Genomic DNA, 22,965 nt, shown 5'->3' with positions numbered 1-22,965 from the left:
AACGTTCCAGGCAATGTATCTCGTATATCGTCTAATTAGACGACATTTTTTATCAATTCGATGATTAGCGGATAGGAAAGAAATTTACGAGAAGGTTAAAATTGGAAATACGAAGGGGACGATTCGAACTGTTCGAGGGTAGTCGAGATAACGGTGGAGCGGCGGCGCGGCGGTGCCGCAGGAAATTTTATCAATACCGTGGCCGTCTAGTGGGTGACAGTCGCTCGTGAAAAGTACGCGGTCATCTGACGGTGTTGGCAAGTCAGCGGATAGCTCTAGTTCGGGAAACCAACAGCGATTGACGAACAACATGTGAGTAGAAATCTTCACGATTTCCAGGAAATTTGACCGATCGTGTGCTCGTCAAAAAGTGTATTGGCGTTCGAGCAAAGCCAACAAGGAACCCGTGTGCACTGGTGATTCCCTGCGAACGGGTCTATATCGAAGCGCCCCGCGAATCTATAACGCTTTCACAGACGGGGACGTGTAATTTCTAATGACGAGAAATTGCCATCGGGACCTGTCGAATAAATTCCACGCGATAGAATCGATAGACACTGCCGTATAGAAATGTAAATCTCTTGGTTCTTTACTATCTTCGTCGGTTTTCACGTTGATAAAAGGCACGAATGGACACGTTGAAAAATCCACGAATTTATCGACGATGTAGATGAACGAGTGAATTTTTATCGATGAATTGCCTGTTTTCGAGACAAGCTCATTTCCATTACTCGGCTGTTGTACGAAAATTTATTTATTTTTTTGCAAGAGGCATTTATGAAAAATTGAAATGTTCAGTTAGTTGGAAATAGTAGTCGTTCTTTATATACGAGTGTCAAAATTAAATTTTGCCCACGTAAAATTGAACCTGGGCAAACGTTTCTTTACAGAGTAGAAACTGTCACTGTGTGAAATTCGATTGTTATAAGACGGATTTTAAGACGCAATTTCCTAGACCTGTGTCGCCAATCGATTCCCCTGCACGGCCTGTTCGCAGCACACACCAGAATTTCCAATAAAGTGCAGCAAAGCTTAAAGCGGACCATAGGGGCGATTTCTTTTGAATAGTGGAATTGCGGTCATTGAATTCTGGAACTCGATCTCGTGCCTCTCGTCTTTACGATCGAAGTCTATAAGCTTCAGAGAGGGACAGAAACAGCTTATGACTTTACTGCCATCATCCTTATCTGCCATCATCTTTTTCACGATTCGCGATTTAGTTACATTTTTCTCTCAATTTCTACTTTGCAAATTATCTCTAAATAATCGTATAAAATTTAAGTTGTTATCGTTAGCTTCTTGATATTCTTCCTCGTGATAATTTCGTAGCACCATGATATTTTGTAAACCGTTTCCTGACATCGATCGATACCACATATGTTTCGACTGGCAAAATCGCGAAATTTCATTAGAGACACAAACGTACTGGTGGCAATCAATCGTGAAACACAACGGACTGTACGCTCTATTCGTAGTTTCTATATTTAGATAATCAATGGCGAGCACATTTGCAGCAATGTTCTACGACTTTGACGAAACAGAAACGCCCGTTTTCCGGCGCGTATCAGGTGTCTGAATGAAAGTAGATCGTCTCAAACAGAGTCAGACGAGATGTGGAATATGGCTCGAACAACAGGTTTAGATGAAACGTGTCTTCTGAACAACAGATAATAAATTAACCTTATCATCTCTATTTCTATACGCACAATATATATTCTTTATTTCCGCTCACCTTTAGGCTTCGCGGTTACTTTCAGTCGCAGACTTTACACAAACTACGAACTTACACATAAACGGAACATATATAAAATTGACCAAAATAATAATCATAACTCACTTTCATCTGTATTTCGTTAAGAAAAAGACTACCATTTTATTTATAGAAAATATTTCCATTCACTTCTTTGAAATACTTCTCTGTTGCTCTTTTTTGTTTTCTTTATGCACTCGTTAACATTAAGCTGTTTAGTCTTAAGCGTTTTATCTTAAAACTTTATCTCAAAGTATAGTACACTCGAGTGTTTCTAATTAATATTAACGAGGTCTACGCAGAATGGTACTTACACGTAGTTACAAACTTTTAAGTGAAGCTTCAAAGAATAAATGTTTAACATATAAATTGCACGCAGAGTTGCAGAAAAATAAGCTATCCTTTCGTGTAATCTCTGCTTTTCCAAAAAAGATAACACACGTCATAATATCTCGCGCACAGAGTATTCAGTTATATTTCGTTGACGTCACCTGTTCTTCGATAATTCTAAAATTAGGATATCGATGTGAATATTAAAAAAAAAAAAAAAAATAAAACCGGGAAGCTTTCGAACAACGATGAAAGTTTCTTTTCGCGCAGCTTTTGTACAGGTTACTGCTCGAAAGTTTGTCAAACATTGATTTTGAAGAGGACCGGATAAAGTATTTCGTGATTCATGAAGAGAACGTGCATCGAGCGATTAAAATAATAATCACGATAACTATTTCGCAGCCGACTCGAAGATAATTCAATAATGACGATAACCGACGTACCTGCCTCAATCGATATATTAATCCGATTATATAAGCCGCTTGAACGCATAAAGGCTTTAAACCAGGTGAACGCTTCCCTTTTCTATCCCGTAACAAAAAAGCTCCTCTATTTCGACGTAAAAATTTTTCATGGGGAATAATTCGCATTCTTCATTATGGGACCTCGTTAATGGTTTTGTTTCTCTTATGTCGCATCCGCGTTAATTAGATCGCGAGTTGCCTTAATGATTGTGAATAAACATCGTATTCAGACTACAGCTCGCGAACACAAACTGATCCTTTGATGTACCGCTTCCTGAGCGAACGTTTGTTGTTCGCTAATGAGTAGACTGTGAATGTCCGTGCAATTTCATATTTTTATAAACGCAACTGAAATAGAAATTTGTTTTACCTACTAAATATTACAACGAGTACTTTATTCTGGATCTTTTCATATATTTTTGCAATTTATAAATACGTAACAAACACGTAAGAATCAGTTTACTGCCCGCAAAATCAGCGTTCATTGCTGCCAACGAACACGATTCAAGATTTATTCATGACTTGTGGACGTAGATTAACATCGAGTCTATTCTGAATTACATTCATCTATTCCTAGAGTGGTACTCGACTGAATCGGTGAATCGATCGGCCGTTGCTACTCCGTCGTTCGATAGGCTACCAAAAATAAAATTCGCAACCTCTTCGACCGCTTTTTAATCTGCCATCGGTACTCGACATGTCCGGAAACCCTGATTCACCATCTCGAGCACGCGCTCCAAATCGGAACATACGTAGTTCGCACACGAAATGGTTATACGTATTGCCATTGAAAGTCTCGTTTCTTTAGCTGGCAAAACTCACTGATAACGAGAATGAATAAAATTTTCAATTGCCAAATATCTTTATCGGAATTTCTCTGATTGATAAAAATCAGAAATGAAGAGAACGAATGAAATTTCCAATTATGAAAGATATTTCTTTAGAAGTAGTATCGTTTTGATGCGTGTGTATCGGATATCGTATATGAAAGAGGAAGCTATTTGCGTGGGTGACTTCTTAATTAGTCAAACTAATATAGAAGAAAATGTAGATAGGATGTATGTATGTTCGGAAACAAATCATGAATGTAGCTCTTGGATATCGGAATAAATCGTTATAATTGAAATCGAAACGTGGACAGTAATTCAACGAAACGCTGTGAAATTTTTCCACGATGTTGAAGCATAAAGCCGACGAAACGCCAACGCGAACCTGTCATGATAATTAAACATCCTCGTTGTGTTTGGAATGGTCTTGCCCTGTCTGAAAGATCAATCCTTACGAGATACGTTTGCTCACGTCAATACAAATATCATAAGAGTTCGTATTAGCTTTTCCTTTTCACGTGGTCATGATCCTTGCATTTTTAGTAGAATGAAAGTAAAATACGTGAATCGTGTTAAATCAAATTTGTTATCTCGCATAATGAGAGAAACGCAATGAGATCTTTTATTAGAGTTAATTATAGAATTCGTTTAGAATTCGAAGGGGAATCCTCGTATTTGCGTCTACGTGTCTCGAGTCATTTCTTTTTCTCTGAAGAATATTTAATATACTGTATCGCGTTCTTAGAAAGCGATGATAACAGAACGAGATGATATCATAAGCAGACAAAAGCAGCTATACGACGAACGTGCAGCTTTCACGAATGTGTCACGAACTTTGGCCTTTCGTATTTGCCACCGCCCTCGGTTCGATGGGAATATCGCAGTATCTACCATAATATAGAGAATCGAGTCGTAATATCTACGAACAGATTCTGAGAAACACTATAAACGTTATATTCAACACGTAAATGCAACACGTTTTAATCGATACAACGTATCCATAGCCAGATTTAAAAGAAACGAAATATACAAGTGACGATATAAATTTGATATTGATCGACGAATTTTGAGCCGACCGAACCAAACGAAGAATAGAAAGATCATTATGTCAACGTGAAAGAATATTTTATTACAAAGCCTTCTCTTCGACGATGTTTTCACGAGAAATTCAATGCACGAGTAGGTCACCATCTGATTCTTCTTGGAACAATGACGCAAATTTGATAACAAGCCGTGGCAAAGAAGGCAAACGAAGAAAATAAAAGAAGTATCAGATTAGTTGTTTTTAAGACTGGATCCTCTCTTGACGAGCGCTTATCTCGCAAAGAACAGTCTAGACACTTTAAGATTTCTACTCGCCCTTAATCTTCCAACGCGTGCATTACTTCCTCTATCTGTCGTTCAATTTCCTCTCCCGGAGGTTTAACCCACCAACGATAATGAGACTGAAATTTCCATTCATCGAGAATATTTTAAATATTTTTTCCTCGAAGGAATTCGACCAGGGAAAGCTAATAGGAAATTTTTGAATCGAATATATAAAATTTAATAGATACTTTGGATCGCGAATAGATCATAAACGTACGAACGTTATTTGGATAGTGAGAAAAGCAGGGAATATGGAAAATTTATATGGCTACTTTAAATCGAATAGTAAGTGATGGAAATTACCTGGATAGCGAGAGAAAAATGATAAACGGAGAAAATTTATAGATATTTTAGATCGAATAGATAGCAGATGATGAAACGTTAAATTTATAGATATCTTAGATCGAATAGATAGTAAGAACGATGAAAATTATGTGGCTAGTCGGAGAAACATGATAAACGAGGAACATTGGTGATGATTGCAGGGCCACCGAAGGCGGTCTAGCACCTGATGCTGCTGCGGGTGCAGGTGCAGGTTCTGATGGAATCGTCGGAGGTCCCAGGACGCCTCAGCAGATCGCCTCGCAGAAACGACTGCAGGCGACGCAGGCGCAGGTAGATGAGGTAGTTGACATCATGAAAACGAATGTTGAAAAAGTGTTGGAACGTGATCAAAAGCTCTCTGAGCTCGATGATCGAGCAGGTAAGATCTGAACTTTATCTTTCCTTTATTTCTGCTTTATATTTGTAAGATATTCCCTGACAAACTTTCTGAAATGCTTCGAACTTATGTCTTAATAATAACAACATAATAACAAGGAGTGCAATGGAATTCCATGTATTGAAAGGAAATGTCAAGCTAATGCTTAATCGAATCTAATTCTTTGAAAAAAGATTCTTATTACGTGACAAAGAATTACAGACAGACTACTGATTTATATACAAATTACAAATACAAATACAAAAAATATTTCTATGAATACAATTAAAGAAATAAGATTTAAATAAAAAATTATTTTACCTATTGAACATAGTAAGAAGCGCCTTACTTTTTGTCTATTACACGCGTTCTATGCATTCTTCTATATGCAAATTAATAAATATATAGAAATCTGAAATCTAATTATAGAGAATCATTCAGTCTTATTACATAAAGTATTTATCCCCTGATAGGTTGACATAAATGGAGTTCCGCTTTAAAAAAACAAGCAGCAACTATGTGTTCGTATGAAATTTAAAAGTTTAAATATCGAGTGCCGACGAGTCATAAAAGAGAAAAACGAGGGACGGTAACTAAACGAAAGACACGTGATGTCCTCTGTGTCTGGTGTTTTGTACGTGCATCGTCGTGATATCCAACGAAAGTTTTCACAGGAAGAATGCCATAATGGTTAAATGGGGGGAAATGGAAATACACACAGCGCGATTACGAGCGCACAAAGCGGCGGATTAAGCCGAAGGACGAGTTGTTCGCTACGTTTGCTCCAAGGATATTCTCTCCATTCATTCTCGCACGGCATTAAAGTAGTTCGACCCTGCGCGTCTCTCTACACGCTGATATCGATTACTGTGACGCTCTGGAATCGATGGCATGTTACGGGACTACCATCCTCGATCTTTCTCCCTGCATTCAGTTTGATCGTTATCCGGATTTTTCACCGGTCTCGTGTATCTAATTTTTCAAACAGTTCAAACATGTTAGAAAATCGAAGAATTATTTAGAAATTCGTTGGACGTTTCAAATACTTTCTTAATTCTTTTAAGGAAAATATTTAGTGTAGCGGAAGACTTCGTATTTTTAAACCCTACACTTTAAAGTATTTTATATTAAGAGAACGTATTTTTAAATTCTATGTTATAAAAAAAATAGGAATGAAACTTTTTATAATACAGTTAATTGAATTCACAAGTAAATTATACGCTCGTTACCATATTTTGCATAATGTATCGAGCAATTTTTCGAACTGATTTAGACGCCGATCGAGGACTCATTAAAAAGGCAGGCAGAGTAATCACATGAGACGTTAGAACAAAGTATCGTAAGATGAAAGCATATGGCACGACCAATGGCACGACCTCCCTCATTTTAGTCATTTTTAATAATAATTAATAAAAGTTTCACGTCGTAGTATTTCAAGCCCGAACAACTTCGTCCCAACGCCGTTTACAAGATTCTACGGACTCTTAAAATCGAATGCCATAGAAATAGCCAAAACTTCTTGAAAGTTCATGAAACGTGTAATTCTGTTCTAAAAAAAAATGTGTCCTTTTTTAGACGCGCTTCAGCAAGGAGCGTCGCAATTTGAACAACAAGCAGGAAAATTGAAGAGGAAGTTTTGGCTACAAAATTTGAAGGTAATAGACCCTTCTATTTAATGATCTTATCGAAATATTCGTTGAATTTAATTCTTTACTCCCGTCCTGCTTTCCTGCTTATAGATGATGATCATCATGGGCGTCATCGCACTAATCATATTGGCCATCATAGTTGGTAAGTAATTAGATTCATAGATGCACTTATTAAAGCTAATGACACTGCCATTGTAACTGTCTAAATGTTCTGTGTCATACGATCGATGTATCTCGCCAAGATTTAAAACGACCGGGTCGGCGTTAATTAAAAACGATACTCGATCATCTAAAATATTATTAATACCATTAATATCAGAATATCAGAATATCGCTAGTATATTATCGTATCGTGCTATATTATTACACTGGCAGAATTTCCCTGATAACGTAAACGATACAAGTCTCGCTAAATTTAAGAATTTAATAATAGTCTAAAGAAGAACCGAATCGGTCGTTTCTGGTTAATGTCTTTGCGTCTACATTTTCGTGTTGAAAAGAGGTCTCCGTCACCGAGATCATATTGTGCACGACGCAAAGGGACGATGATATCCTTTGAGTGAAGTGTCACCAATAAACTTACACGGTTGATCGGGGAATTCCTTCAAGCATCCCTTAGGAATTCCTCGAGCTGATAAAATCTTGTCGACAGAAGTGTCACCGTGCTTCGCTTATATCGTAACTTATCGATCATTGTTTCTGGTAAATTGAAAAAGACCGAAGAAAATTATTATGACGGTATTAAGAAAAAAGCCAAATAGACTTCTATTTAAACGATATATATCAATTAGTCCTCGCGATTGATCGAACAGTCTCGTTCGACGTGATCGCCATTATTGAAATGATTTTATTCCTCTCTTTCGAGGGAATGATCCCTCGAACTCGCGGAAGGAAACTGTTCGTAGAAGATCGAGAAGGATCACGCGCTAATATGCTACTAATCTAACGTGTGAATTCTATGTGTTTTTCTTTTTCATCTAGCGAACTTCATGTAGACGCGCTGGTTGGTGGAAAAGATTTGTGTGTGAGTGGGTCTGAAGGTAGACAGCAACAAAACTGCGACATTGCGTATTATTGTTATATCTCTGTCTCTCTCTCTCTGTCTCTCTATCTCTCTTTCTCTGTTTATCTGTTTCTATTTTTTTCCTATTTTTATCCTTATCTGTTCACGTAGGACGTGTGTACGAAATACCTGTATACGGATATGTATATGCCCGTCCTCGTTGTTCTATCTCACCCAAAAGCCATATCCCGTGTCCTGAAATTTCTTCAACATGCGTACATATGTTCTCCTGCGAATGTTCGCAATTTCATAAGAATCTTTCTTGTTGGAACCTTAACGGTGGAAATGACAGCGATATTATCGTTTCAGTAGCAAAATTTTCACTCTGAGTAAAATCACTAAACTGCATGTATTTGTGCATTAATCCATAATTTTACGAAAACAATCAAAAATGTAAATTTTACCTATCAAATATTATAACGAGTACTTTGGATATTTTATATGTTTTTGGTATATGGTTGTTTTAGCTGCTTCAACCGTATGACATTACGCGCGTTCTATTTATTTCTCCATCATTAAATTTCGTGAACCATAAATGCTAAAAAAATCACGTTAACGACGTCGTTAAGCGATCCAACAAAAGACATGGCGAGAGATGCTTATGAAATTGACGCTTAATCATCGGTGTTATATACATATTGTCTGCCTGTAATAGGTACTTGCTGGTGTATCTGTCACTATCTGTATTTCCCCTAAGAACCGCCACCGTCCTTCGAGGCTCGTTGTATATTCATGAACCACTGATTTCGCTGTGCTCTGCTCCAATTAAGAATCACAGATCACGCACGTTCGCTACCATCAGAAACGAGAAGGAAACCGAGGAACGGTGTTTCATGAATTCTCGACGAGAATCTCTAATCGTCAACCAATCCTGATGTGTCTCTTCCAATGCAACACGATCCAGGGCAGCGATGCCACAAACACGAACGTTGGAGGCTTTGAGAAAGAATTTAAGTTGCGAGAATAATCGATGTTAAAGTTGTTGGTCAAACAAAGAAACTTCCAAAGTATCTGAAAGGTTAAGTAACATGTTGTAAGTACGCGTCTTTTATCGATGCATTTAAACTCTATGGCTCTATACGTTGCCACTAAGATCAAAGCCTCCGCGGTTTCGTTTCTATGACTCTGTCGCGACAGGACCTCGTGTTATTGGAAAAAAAAAAGAAAAAAAAGGAAGTTAAGAGAGAGTAAAAACTTAAAAGGTGTCGTTAACGGGGTCAAGGCGTATTTTCGAAGAGGAACGCGGTGATTTTTTGAATTTTTTCAAGACGTTCCACAGCAAGACAATCAGCTTGAAACCGCGAACAGAAAAACGTTTTGAAAGCTACGCAACCATTCACCCAGACCCGTGCCTCGTAATTACTGTTATGTGTCTGTCTGTACATTTTGGTGGCATTATCCCCTGTCTTTCTTCCGAAGTTAGTCCCAGCCAGTGATTTTCAATTTTTTGGTGGTCGAGTAAAAAACGAGATACATATGCAAACGAACAAAAGTGCGACGAGACTCGTGTAGCCATGTAGTCGCGTGGAAAAAAGAGCAGGGAAAACGAAAATTAAACGATAATGTGCGTGTCGCGTGCAGTGAACGGAGATAAAAACGAGCGATAACCCTTGAATACCACCGAGAAATGAAAACACACGAAAGGACAACACCACAACGACAAATTGACAACATTGACAATTAACAACAACAACAAGTACTATATATATATATATTGCTCCTATGAACAACAAATAAGAACAACATCAACAACAACAGTAACAACAAAATCGAAAGAGACTTCTATAAAAGCTTTTATTTCACTCCCTCTCTTCTCTTCGGTACGGTAAGCTACAAATTTTACTGATGCACTTTATCGATACCAATTCTCTTTTTCAATATCTTTCTCTTCTTCTTCTTCTTCTACTTCGACATCGTACAAGGAGACAAGAATTTTTCTCTTCTTCCGGCATACTGGTTCTAAGTTTAATATCTTATTGAATATCTTCCTACGCGCAGAAGTGAAAATATCTCTCAATTTCATAATCTATATTTTTCCTTTTTCTTTCTTTTCAAGATAGAAATAAATAATATTCCATAGATCACCGTAAATAGAATCTTTTTAAGAATTCGATCAATTTCTGCGCGCAGCTTATAAATCCAAACATTTTGCATATTCGATTCAGCATGAGATTCTATAATACTTTCTTTATTTATTTATTTATTTATTTGGCCACGTATCCATCCTGTTTATTTCCACGAACTCCAACACCGTTCCGGTATATACATTTACATAACAATATATATGATAATTATATGAATGTAAAAATATCTCGAATGCGAATATTTCTTTCAACGAAACGAAATATTTCTGGGACGATCTTCATGCTGTTTGCATGTTTCTCGATGCTTGTAAACGATTATGGGGCATGTATTTTTTATGTTTTACCTTCAATAGACACATAGTTTTTCGCCCGATCGGGAAACTTAGAGATGCATGGCTTCCTCTGGTTATCTACTATACTATGTGCTACATTACGAGGAGAAAAAGTTCGATGGAACGCTTTTATCGGAGCTTCCAGTAAATTACAATGATCGTTATAACGAGAAACGTTTTCACGAGGAAAAAAAAAATATGGAACGATATCAAACGATATCAAAATAAAAGTCACAACGATAACGTGCAAGAAGAAAAACGCGATAATGGTGTTCGGTCTTTACATCGAACGATCAGTGTATAGACACGAATTTCCAAGCAATACTGGATGTTAAATGTGATCGTAAATTGCATGCGATTTGCTTATGAAATATTATATTATATAAATTTATATTTCTATGTCTGAATATGCATTTAAGGAGTAGGCTATTAGATGTGTGTATCATCGTGGACAAAGGTGTAAATTTCATGTTACAATAGAACGGAAATAACTACTGATTTCTTGCGCCTCTGAGCGATTAGATCGTCCGATTAAAAGCGTCTCTACCTACATACTTCGCGCCGTATCGTTTCAAAAGAAAAAGTTCGCCATTAATTAGTACGCTATTAATTGTTTGCTTGGAGTCAGTTGTTTTTCTGGCATGTTATAGCCACTAGAGCTTCCTACTTTCTTTAGAATAAACGTGGCACTCAGAAACCAAACTGATCGACTGATAATTTTTCAAAAATTCCCTACTTTTGCATAGAATATATCAGAGTAACGTTCAATTTTCCAAAATTCAATCGATTAACCCCCGATGAAGTTGATTACTTTGGCTTGTGTGTGACTCAGGTTTCATTTATTTCTTCCATTTTGTCCGATCTCTATCGAGAAAAGCTATCTTTGTCCATGATGGTCGTAGACTGGCATTCTGCATGCGAAGAATACCAAAAAAAAAAAAAAAGAAAAAACTAAAAGATCGAAACGAAACCAAGCGATGTGACTGAAACGTCCGGCAAGATGAAAGATGTTGCAAAACAAAGCGGTCGCTTGGAAACGGACAAGGAAAAAAAACAATCGCCTGTTGTTCTTTTCAGCGAGCGCCATCGGCGGCAGCGACTCGCAAAACTGTACACGTGAGTAAAATTAAGGCAACAACAACAACAGCAAAAAAAACAGAAAACAAAAGCAACCAACAGCGAAAGGAAGACGAGTGAACAAACGGCGGGGAATTTGAACGTGTGAGACGAGTTTGAGACTGCGTTACAATGAAAGAAAAAAAGGATGGAAAAGGATACACACGATCGATGAGCAACAAGTAACAGCAACAATAGGAAAGCAACAATAAGGAAGCATTGTACGATAAGATCGAAGTAACCTAAAGAAGTGGAGGAACAGTGGTAATAACGGGTGATCGATGAGAGTATCGATTATTGATAGAGGTTCTTCGATCTTCCAAGTTCGGCAAAACTCAAAAAATAAAATCAGAAAAAAAGAAAGAAGCGAAGAATAAATTGAAATGTAAAGGATATGTTATATCGAGGAAGAGAAGATCGAAGAAGAAGAGATCTAAACGATTGCGGTTCCGTTTGCAATTCCGCCATCATGTTCGAGATCCAAAACGATGCTTTCGATTCGAACACGACAGTGGACTCGATCAAATTCGTTTTGTCAACGTTTCACAAATGGACGAAGGCCGGCCGCGAAAGGAGGAGACGCAGGATAAAAAGAGCGAATGGTTTACAATTAGAAACTTTCGTGGATCGTTCGTCTAAGCATTGTAACCGTTACATCGACCGATAGCAAAACGGAAAAACGGTGATCGTACGGAATAGAGAAGAAGAGGATGTAATAACTGATCTAATAATTGATCGATTCTTGCCTTCCTTCGTCCATCCTTGTGAGCTAATCCGCGCTAAATAAATGAATAAAGGAAAGAGAATAATTAATGGCCAGTGTGTACAAAGAGAAGAAGGGAGTTAGAGAGAAGATGAGGAATTATCGCGATACAGGGTGTCCGTAAAAACTAGCAGGATCTTTTCGACGAAGGCAGCGTGTCGTAGGGAATTTTCATTGTGTCCCCCTTCCTTCCGTAAAGAAGTGCCGAATATAAATAAATAAATGTGTGTATAAATGTATATCGACGTTTACTTTATAAATAAAACATGTATGGCGAGTTACGAGGAAGAGCGTACGATCCAGGAGAGAAATCGAGAGAACGCGGATCTTCCATCGTTCCAAACCATTTTGTGATTCTGCTTCGAGACTCGGGCTTGTACAACGATAGAACGAAATCATCCGTTGTTCGAAGATTCTTGTCCATCCCTTCCAATCTTTACGATCATGTAATCTTTATTGCCAAACGCTTCTCATTGTCGAGATCTCGCTGCGTTTCCTTTCCGATCGTTTCATTCATTTTTAAAAGACGTTTCACGATAAAATGTATGAATTAGGATTAAGCACAAGGGAAAATGACGAATATCGGTAGGACTTTTACGCTTCTGAATATCAATTAAAAGTGGAAAGATCGGCCATATCACGCGTGGATCGTACGCTCTGCTTGTAACATATATGTACATCTCGTATTGTAAATAATATCATTTCTCCTTCATGTTCGTTCGATTATGACCAACTGCTAATAATTAAATAAACGACTCGAAAAAAAGAGAAGAAAGAAAGATATATGATACCACGGTGAGAAACTATGCAAGATAGTGAGCGTGAGAGCGAGAGAGTAAAAAAACAGAGCGAAAGGGAGATCGAGAGAAAGAAAGAGAGTCACGTGCATTCTTTGTTCTTTCGCGTCCGTTATCCTTCCATCTAATCGGAGAATTAAATAAGTAGAAGAAGCCTGCCTTCGTCGAAGATGGCAACGAAATGTTTTCGAGCAACCTGTGCGACGAAACGAGAAGGCGGACAAGATTAAAGAACAAAAATAAAGAGCGGGAAAGAAATAAAAGAAGGAAATAAATACAAGAAAATATAAAATAAAATAATGCTATGAGCGAGAAAAGAGAGAGACGCATCGACTTGCTCGAGGCACCTATGTAGGTTCGTTTTAAGGCTTGAAGAATTATCTTCAAATGTTATGTATACATGTTAATATTAATAATAATAATAATAATAATAATAACAATAATAACAATAACAATAATAATAATAAATAATAATAAATACTAATAATAATACTAATAATAATGATAATAATAATTATGATAATAATAACAACAATAACAATAATAATAGTGCAGGATAATGTTTAACAAGATAAAAACCGTGCAACGTGACCACCGTGGAATCCATTGGCCATTTCGAAGAAACGAAACAAAATGGAAAAGATACACGGTATGGAGTGTCGTCGATGATCCAAGACAATGTTACGAAGTCTACTCTATGCACAGAAAGTTGAAAAAGTTTAAAAGCTGTTGCTACAGAAGACGTTTTTATTATATTGCAGCATACTTGTGCACTTCGTTTGCAGAATTTCTACTCGACTGCTTACGTACTTACGTGCTTAGTGTACGACTACTTACAACGTACAGAAGTGCATTTCTAGGATCATTTAAAATACTTGTAACAAGTTTGAATTTATACCCCTTTTCAACTCGAAACAGCTACACTCGTGGATTACAAGCTTTCGACATTTTTAGAGAAACATTTTTGTGTATAGAGATGATTTTGACTGAAATGTGTCATCGGTCTTCGTCGGCACTTCGTACACGGTTCCACAGAGGAAACGATATCCTCAAAGTTTACCACTATCAAGTCAACCACTATATACGAAAGAAAGAATCCGATGAAAGGAAGCGCATTCAACGGCATGACTTCTCAGGCAGCTCGAGGAAGTCGTCGATGGTTTCCTTTTCATTTCACTCGTTTACTCTTGTGTTCATCCGTGTTCATCCATCGAACGAACGAACCATTCCAATTTTGGCATTTAGAGTCCATCGAGTCCCTTCCTCCGCGTATATCCGTTTTACTTCTAAAAAAAAATTCATTCATTTGGAGAAAAAGAAAATAGAATGATGGAATAATCAGCTACGAAATCGGACTTCTTCCAAATTCTGTCCTCTGTCAGTGGAAGCAATTGTTTCTTCTCCTTCTTTCTGACAAGATTCTAATGATTCGTTGAAACTACGCGAAGAAGGGGACCAGAAGTTGTTAAACGCGGAATAGCAAGCATTATCGATCGTTGGGGGAGAAGGAGTTTCAGATAGGATTCTTATTCGAATCCGAAATCATAGCGTTTAAATATGGTTAGATTGTGTTTGAAAAAGGAAAGAAAGAAAGAAATATAAAACGCATAACTGTACGTCATGCGATACCTTGACCGTGTGCGTGTTAATTATTAACGACGATTATGATCATGATTATGTTGCTTTCAACATTGTACAGTATCGAATAAAAATTACAGTGCGTGGTCAGAAAAAAAAACAGACAGCTGTAGAGAGCAAACGGAAAGAAAAAGAAGTGGAAACTTCCTATGCGACTCTGTTTTGGGTACGATCGTGTTAGGGATGCCTTTTTATCATTTTCTATTTTCCTTTCCTTTCACGTTCGACGAAATTCCACCTCGAAGACACTGTTCTTCTAATAACGAGAAATACGAGGTTCCGAATTTCGATCACGGTCGTGGCCAGAAAAAGTCGACGTTAATCGATTGAAGTTGTCAACCTAGAAAAATATCTCACCGTTAACCACGGAGAAAAGGAACCATTTAGAATCTAATACCTATTTAACTCCAATAGGAGGTAAGAACTCTGAATATACTTTCCTTATTCATTTTCTTTTCTATTCTCGTATACTTCTTTTTACCAAAAACAATTGTCATCTAATCAATTTAATGTGTTTCAGTTGTAAATGTATATCGGTGTTCCGAGAAAATCGCGTTTATCATTGTGATTGAAGCGATCTACAAAATTACAAGTCGCAATTAAGATCAATCAACCCTTGCCTGTGTTCAACATACATTTATTACATTCGTCAATCGCCAATAAACAGACAGATACATAACCCCCTTCCTCCTAAATTTCCGTGCAATTATTCGAACATAAATGCACATCATTACCATCTAATATCTTATTAAGTTTCCCTTATTGAAGGTTCTAAAGCAAAGTGCTTGTTGGCCTAACTTTAAAAACCAAAGCGAGAAGCTTCTCACGTCGTATCGTGTTAATCTAACAATAAGAAAGACCAAAGTAAACAATACTCGTTACATTGAATTTCCTACTTGCGCTCGTCTTTTTACTAATTTCGTTTTTCCCTAATCTTTAAAAAGATATACAAAATCGATATATAGATCGAAAAATGACGTCCTTCCATCTCTCTACTAATTTCTCAATTTCTGTTTATTCGACGATAACGTATTGATCGGAAATAATTCGTGCGATTCCGTTTTTGCAGCGAAATTCATGCCAGAATCGACACCACCGCCTCCAGCCTTTGCCTACCCACCACCAAATCAGATTCCGGGCCAAGTTGTCGCCGCTGGCGGACCAGCCGCTGCACCAGGAGGTGTAGCCGGCGGAGCAGGCGGTGCAAGCGGATCACAAACCGCTGGTGCAGCGTTAGTTGGCAACTTGAACGGCATTCACAGCGTGATGTAAAAAAGAGATAGAAAAATATACACTTCTCCGTACCGTACCGTATCGCAATAAGAATTTTCCGAGTTAACCTTAAGCGGGCAACGTGAAATCTATTGGCTTGAGAAACCAAGTGAAAGAGCATTTTAAAAAGAAACAGAACATAAAGAGAAGAGAAGAAAAAAGAAAGGAGGTTCCAATCGAGAAACCCGATCGTTAGACGCGTGACCACGTTGAACCGTATCCAAAATTCAGATCCCACAATCAGCACAGGTTTCTTTTCGACCTCTTCAACGAGATAGAAGAAGAATCGAATCTTCACAAGAGTCGGTGAAATAAACGTTTGATCGAGGAACGAACAGCTAACGCGTTAACTGCCGCGATGCAATCCACGAACATGAACAAAACCAATACAATAATCGATTTTGCTAAAGGTGTTCTCTGTTTCGATCAAGCAAGCGCCGCCATTTATCCTTTCTGTCGTATTTATCGATCGCAGTGAGTACAATCCAACCGTAAAGCCCGTAAAAGAATCACAAGATAGAGACGCGTGGCGCATACTGTTAGTTCCTTTGTGCAGTTAATGTGTTAAAAAGTACGCTGCTGAAGAATGAAAAATAAAATCGCGAGTTCCATAATAGCTTGTAGGTACAGTCTCCGTCTGTTACTATATACTTCCTGCTCGGTGGTGAGCACTTAGAGAGCCGGTAGGGAAGTTGATCGACCCTCCAGAACGTTTATTTCGTGAAGAAAAGATAGCAATCTGTCTAGGTATAGATTTTTCTGTATATCGTCGTCGACCTCGACAAACTGGAAGATTTAACTCGATTCGCGTAATGGTAATCCTAGCCGAAGAGTTAGTAAGAGGGGAAACGAATGAACAAAATACGGGGGAGGACAATGTTCACGTGTCGGTGGACGAACATGTGTATCTACGTATATACGTGTATATGTACATAAATTATTACGAATTATCGATGTAAGATTGAACTATACATATATATGTGTATATATATATATGTGTATATATATATACATATACATATAAGTAATGTGACTTATAAATACGTAGTAGATATTGCGACGAAAAAAGAATGACAAGAAAGAAACCGACAGAGAAGCAGAGAGAAAGTGAGAGAGACTGTTAGCCTGACGTTTTATTATTCTTTACTTGGCACTGTTCATAAATGAAGATTAGCAATTGTTGTTCTGAATGGAAATTAATGAATGCATTAAGAAGGATGATTTCCACGTTGATTCGTTTGAACGATTCTTCTTTGTGGATCCTGTTTTCACGGATTCGGGTAATTCATCTTTAGTCCCTATTTACAACCAGCTCTTTATTAACCAGAGATTTCATTGTCTTATGATTTTTAGACTTTATATTGAGTACGCTACTTTTTATGAGTCGACGCGCGACTGGAAGATGGAACGAAAATGATCGAAAGAAAATTTGGCCCATAAATGTCCCCTTTTTCGAAATGATCCATACTTCGTTATAAATCGTATTAATGAAGATATTTGCCGATTTTTTAAAGATGACTAATCGAATTATCAACAATTGCTTGTAATTCATATTATAATTATATAATTTATTATATCAGAAACGAAAGCTGTCGAATGTATCAGCTACTGTCGAAAGAGGGAGCATTTGTGGATAGGGATTTGATAAAGATTTTCTATTATTTTTATGTGTGAAATCGCACCTAAGGGAATGCTCACTCTGTTTAGCGACAACCAGTATGATATCGGAATCCTCTTAATTATAGTATTCAATGGTACAGTTTTTTTTTTCTTTACGAAACGGAAATAAAGAAATGTTTCGATGATTAAAAATCGATATCGCGATAGAGATTTCTTTTCTCGAACTAACTGGCAACTTCTTGATATTCTTCTCTTTATTGGCCTAGTCTGATTAATGTTTCATCCAGTTCGTTTATTAAACCTTATCATAAAATATCGTTCAATTTCCATAAATGATTAAGAAAATCGTAGGAAACACGATGATCGATTCTCTCCTTAAACTATGCGACTACGCTTGTATGTGTATCTATGTATGTGCATACACCGTATGTACCGTAACTAGATGTTCCAGAAGAAACGTAATCTTTGTATGTAAGAGATGGTATGGAAGAAATATCTCTTTAAAAACGCTAAAATGCAAAGAATTTGTAAGGGTTGCAATCAATGTTTATCGAAAAGAAACCGTTAGAAGTAAGATCATTCATTTTGCTACACTGTTGAAATATGAACAAGATTTCGAGGTTTAACAATCGTAAAACGTTTCCCCCTTAATTACTGTAAAAATCGATCTCTCGAAGCATACTTTCCTTGCTCAGGATGCAATTAAATAACCAGTCCATTTATCCCTCGATGACCCTCCCTTTATCTCCGAGATGCTTATTACTATGTCCACGAATCGATGAACAATAGAGAAACGATTATTTAAGATGTTTGTAAGTATGAAGAGAATAATTATACGTATTACTATGTAAGAAGGCTTTATCACATAGGCAGTTTAACGTATTATTACGAGGTATAGAGATACGATTAATATTCGCGATAATTGATTCAGTTGAGCGTCATTCGATTTACTGATCGAGGAATCTATGTTCATCTAGTTTTAGATGTTACTGTATATTAGTCTTAAATAAACACAATTATGGAAAAGATAAAAATATCTGTTTGTAAATGTTTTACTATATTCATCCTACAAATGTATTTTATTACTGTTGAGCTCATTAAATATTGTGATCGAGAGATAAACAACACAATCGAATAAAAAATATTAAGGACAATTTTTTTTTTAGAACATTTATCTAACCTCGAGGTTCCATTTGGAGCTGCTACGTTCATGACAGTAATGAAATGACCGTAGCGCCGCGTAGTGGTAGATTCTTCCATTTGTCGACCATTTGTAAACATGTCTCCAGTAAGTTTCCTCCTCTCGAAAAATATAAAAATAATTCGAAAACATTTAAAAATTTGCTAAAACTTCGTAGAACGTATAAAATAGTGTGCTGTGACCTTTCATCATAATACAATTTTATTTCCATTTTCGAAAAGATTACAAAGATATCGTTGGATATTGTAAACTTCCAACATAGACGTCTATCAGAGGCTAGCACATGTATCCACAACAAGCGTAATTTTTTAATTAAAAGAATCTTAAAATGAGGAATTATATATTTTTCAGCCAACGGCAAAGAAGTCTAAGGGACCGACCATAAAGAAACAGGCCCTTCGGGGTAAGGGTCAAAAGAAAAAGGTATCCCTTAAATTCACTATTGACTGTACTCATCCGGCAGAAGATAACATTATGGATGTAGCCAATTTTGTGAGTTTTCCTTAATTTTGTTCTCTATTTTTCACATTTTACTTCTTTCCTGAAATTCTTCGTATTTTTTTAATTCTAATCTCTATATAAATTTAATTATTCAGTGCGATCTTAATCTTATATTAACTTCACATTATCAGAGATGATGGGAATATTAAAATTGATAATGTTATGTGTAAGTAATATTGTTCTTTTTTTATAGGAAAAATATCTGCATGAAAGAATTAAGGTTGCAGGGAAGACAAACAATTTTGGTAACAGTGTAACCTTGGAAAGGGATAAGATGAAACTATCTGTTAATAGTGATACTGACTTCTCAAAGCGGTGAGTATCGTCCAGTATTTAAGAAAAATACTTGTAATTTAAAAAACCAACTTTTTATTAACATTAATGATTTGTGGGTTTTGCGTTATATTCTTACAAGATAACTGATATTTGCACTAATTTAATAACATGTCTATATAGATACCTTAAATATTTGACAAAAAAATATTTGAAAAAGAATAAACTGCGTGATTGGCTACGCGTTGTGTCGAAAGATAAAGAAACCTACGAGTTAAGGTACTTCCAAATTAACAGCCAAGAGGATGATGACGAAGAAGATGCAGAATAAAGTTTACTTTAATTCTATATGCAATTACAGAATTATCTGTACATATTTCTACAAATAAATAAAACAAAAAGTTTGTATTGCATTTTTTAAAAAATATAAAATCATACCATTCCTCAATTTCTCCGAAATTAATTTAATTCGACTTTATGAGTGCATTGAAAATCAATTTATTGGAAATGACACTGTAATAAATGCGAAATCGCACGTAACGTATACAATAAATCACGTATTCAATTATCAAAAAGAAAAAAAGAACTAAATTTATCATTACGTATGCGTTATAAATTCTTCATAATGTTGAGAATAAAAGATGCGTCACCAAACGCGTAGTAGTGAAAAACATGTCACTCTTTATTATTAACAGGCTCGTATCTATTTAAGGTTCAACTAGATCCCAGACAATTTGAATACTTTTGTTCACGGAAAATTTTAATTTTTTCATACAATTAATCTCCTAACTATAATTATAGTCAACGTTAATTCTAAAAGGAAGATACAAATTGTGAAAAGAATAAAAGATATAATTAAACAAATAATGTTACAAGTAATGAAGTTCCGCGAGAAACCGTCTTTTTTTTTCAAATACAGATGTTTGTACAAATGAACGAGAAATTTATTCGCAAATTTCGACAGTCCGATAATAAATTAATATAACCGTTTCGTTTTGAATGTATATCAAACGCTATCGTATAAAAGGAAAATTTCGTAGAGACGGTCCTGTTTTATGTATTAAACGAATCATTGAAATCATTCTCTATCTCACTAAACAGACATTGCGATAACACGTCAGAACTCACACAACTTGAATATACAAATTGCTAAGAGATATCGTCCAATTTCTAGATATATCTTTCGTCGAGTTTTCCAGTGGAAACCAGGGGACTATTTCACGTCCGCGTAGTGTGGAAAAGCAAATTGTAGTGCGCAGTGTAACTGACGCACGGTGATTGTTGTGACAGAAGTGGAGAAGAATATCATCGTATCGTCGTATTTCCAGTTCAGAATCATCGTATGAGTCGATAGGAAAAAGATTTTGATAACCCTAGAGAAGAAACGATTTTATTAAAGTGCACGGGTCTCGTGCAAGCGTGCGAGAACGATGAAGTTTCATTACAAGGAGAAACACTCTTTTGAAAGAAGGAAGGTCGAGGGTGAAAAAATTCGACGAAAATATCCCGAAAGGGTTCCCGTGAGTATCCCTCCTCGAAAAAGTTAACCATTTGGTCAATGGAAACAAATTTATTTCCCTTCTAATACAGAGAGATTGCATCATTTCGAAAAACCATTAATTCATCGTGATTAAGATTATTCTTTTACGAGCAACTAGACTACTGTAATTCGTCGCTAATCGATTCGTTCCGTATCCCGAGAATTTCCTGGTCTGAAATGAACCAAGGTCGACTTTCTACGTTGTAAACTCTTTTATTTCGAGACGAAATATTTTTTCGCTCGATCAGGACGCTAACGATTAAATTCACCATTCGTGTCGAATTTCTTTGTGCACTCGCCTTGCAATTGCTCAAGTCTATTGATCGTACTACGCTCTTACTTATAATTTTCAAATGATAAAAATCAAACGAAAGGGAAAGTATTTTCCCCATTTCGCCGTTTCCCTGAAATTTTTACATGTCGACAAACTTCGTTTACACGCATAGAACGAACATTGAAAATGTAGACCAACTGTTGTTACTTTGAAAACTTGGATAAATGTCAAATTTATGTGATATCAAATGTGGATTTAAGAATGGCTTCTTATCTTGACAATGGGCCAAAGTTTGAAACATTTTCCTTTGAGTTTGAAACAAAGTTTGAGATTTTCCTTTTATTAAAATATAACTGAATTTGCAATTAAAATTAATGATTTACGCATTTCATTGTATTATTTCGTAAATGATATTGATAAAAAATTTATATTTCCTAGGTTATCGTTGAGAAGGCTCCAAAAGCTAAAATTAGTGATTTGGATAAACAAAAATATCTAGTACCATCTGATTTGACTGTGGGACAATTTTACTTTTTAATCCGTAAACGAATTCACTTACGTCCAGAAGATGCTCTCTTCTTCTTTGTGAACAACATTATTCCTCCAACAAGTGCTACCATGGGATCTCTTTATGCGGTAATTATATAATTCAAACTTCATTCTAGACATAGATAAACATTTATTACATTTGTAATATTTATATTGTGATTTGTATTTTTCATAGGAACATCATGAAGAAGATTTTTTCCTCTATATAGCATACAGCGATGAGAATGTGTATGGACACTAATTCACAAATATAAAGAAGACAACATCCAAACAAAAGAGCAGACAGAAATTTGCCATCTACAATAACGTAGTCCTTTTAGAAGCTTTTGGAAGTGTTAACAAAATTACATCTTTAAATTATTTTGAATGAAAATTAAAATTCTAGCACTGTATACTAATTTAAGCTTGCTTCCTTAAGATAAATTGGACACGTTCGTCTGCCAAATATACGAACGTACTTTTTTGATTCCGTCACTCACCGCTAATTGAAGAAGTTTAGGAATTCAAGATACAAAGATCATAGTTATGTTATATGATTTTTTAATGCATAAAAGATTGAAAAATCATTAAAAACGAAAAACTTTCTTAATGTTAAGAAGAATAATTAACTTCATAATTGTTATAAAAATATATTTACATGCTTTAATAATTATTTAAAAGTTGCTAATATTTAGAATGGTCTTATGATGAATTTATAATTCTGTGTAGTTGTTTTATGTGACAAATTTTTTTTATTTAGGCTAGTATTCTATTTGCATGTTTCATTATAATTTGACCATAAAAAAAAAAAAAAAAATTAAAAGAACTTGCTGAACATATGGTGAAGTGAAAATTTGTTATAATAATGAATAATA

At 36.1% G+C, this 22,965-nt stretch overlaps 3 protein-coding genes across 5 annotated transcripts; all 3 read left to right on the top strand.

Annotated features, from left to right (window-relative positions):
* The first annotated feature begins 155 nt into the window (after nt 1-155).
* Nucleotides 156-17,209, top strand: LOC117204987 (vesicle-associated membrane protein 2). 3 transcript variants are annotated; one of them, XM_033442979.1, is made up of 6 exons: nt 156-312; nt 5,225-5,442; nt 7,015-7,094; nt 7,179-7,230; nt 8,070-8,128; nt 15,951-16,038. In XM_033442979.1, coding segments are annotated over exons 1-5 (366 nt in total). In that variant the 5' UTR covers nt 156-310; the 3' UTR covers nt 8,084-8,128; nt 15,951-16,038. The 3 variants fall into 3 exon arrangements, with proteins under 3 accessions (XP_033298870.1, XP_033298862.1, XP_033298852.1); XM_033442971.1 differs by lacking the exon at nt 15,951-16,038 and adding an exon at nt 11,645-12,098; XM_033442961.1 differs by lacking the exon at nt 8,070-8,128 and having other exon boundaries at nt 15,951-17,209.
* A 1,747-nt stretch (nt 17,210-18,956) lies between these two features.
* Nucleotides 18,957-20,154, top strand: LOC117205000 (60S ribosomal protein L22-like). The gene is made up of 4 exons (XM_033443007.1): nt 18,957-19,061; nt 19,326-19,466; nt 19,669-19,790; nt 19,932-20,154. The coding sequence occupies exons 1-4, from the start codon at nt 19,053-19,055 to the stop codon at nt 20,077-20,079; spliced, it is 420 nt and encodes a 139-aa protein (XP_033298898.1). The 5' UTR covers nt 18,957-19,052; the 3' UTR covers nt 20,080-20,154.
* Nucleotides 20,155-20,801: 647 nt separating this feature from the next.
* Nucleotides 20,802-22,560, top strand: LOC117205019 (gamma-aminobutyric acid receptor-associated protein). The gene is made up of 3 exons (XM_033443040.1): nt 20,802-21,268; nt 22,001-22,198; nt 22,287-22,560. Exons 1-3 carry the CDS (start codon nt 21,179-21,181, stop codon nt 22,350-22,352), a joined length of 354 nt encoding a protein of 117 aa, XP_033298931.1. The 5' UTR covers nt 20,802-21,178; the 3' UTR covers nt 22,353-22,560.
* The last annotated feature ends 405 nt before the right edge of the window (nt 22,561-22,965 follow it).

This window comes from Bombus bifarius, unplaced genomic scaffold (assembly GCF_011952205.1).
Source record: "Bombus bifarius isolate JDL3187 unplaced genomic scaffold, Bbif_JDL3187 scf7180000007966, whole genome shotgun sequence".
NCBI classification, from domain to species: Eukaryota; Metazoa; Arthropoda; class Insecta; order Hymenoptera; family Apidae; genus Bombus; species Bombus bifarius.
The sequence above is the reverse complement of the archived record's forward strand: the minus strand, read 5'-3'. Positions and strand labels throughout refer to the sequence as shown.

Excerpts from the sequence above, each read along its gene's own strand:
- LOC117204987 (XM_033442961.1), top strand. Across the intron at positions 5,443-7,014 it reads TGAGCTCGATGATCGAGCAG|ACGCGCTTCAGCAAGGAGCG; the intron begins GTAAGATCTGAA and ends GTCCTTTTTTAG. Across the intron at positions 7,095-7,178 it reads TTTGGCTACAAAATTTGAAG|ATGATGATCATCATGGGCGT; the intron begins GTAATAGACCCT and ends TCCTGCTTATAG.
- LOC117205019 (XM_033443040.1), top strand. The coding sequence starts at position 21,179 with ATGAAGTTTCATTACAAGGAGAAACACTCTTTTGAAAGAAGGAAGGTC. Across the intron at positions 21,269-22,000 it reads AATATCCCGAAAGGGTTCCC|GTTATCGTTGAGAAGGCTCC; the intron begins GTGAGTATCCCT and ends TATATTTCCTAG. Across the intron at positions 22,199-22,286 it reads CCATGGGATCTCTTTATGCG|GAACATCATGAAGAAGATTT; the intron begins GTAATTATATAA and ends TATTTTTCATAG.
- LOC117205000 (XM_033443007.1), top strand. Across the intron at positions 19,467-19,668 it reads TTATGGATGTAGCCAATTTT|GAAAAATATCTGCATGAAAG; the intron begins GTGAGTTTTCCT and ends CTTTTTTTATAG. Across the intron at positions 19,791-19,931 it reads GATACTGACTTCTCAAAGCG|ATACCTTAAATATTTGACAA; the intron begins GTGAGTATCGTC and ends ATGTCTATATAG.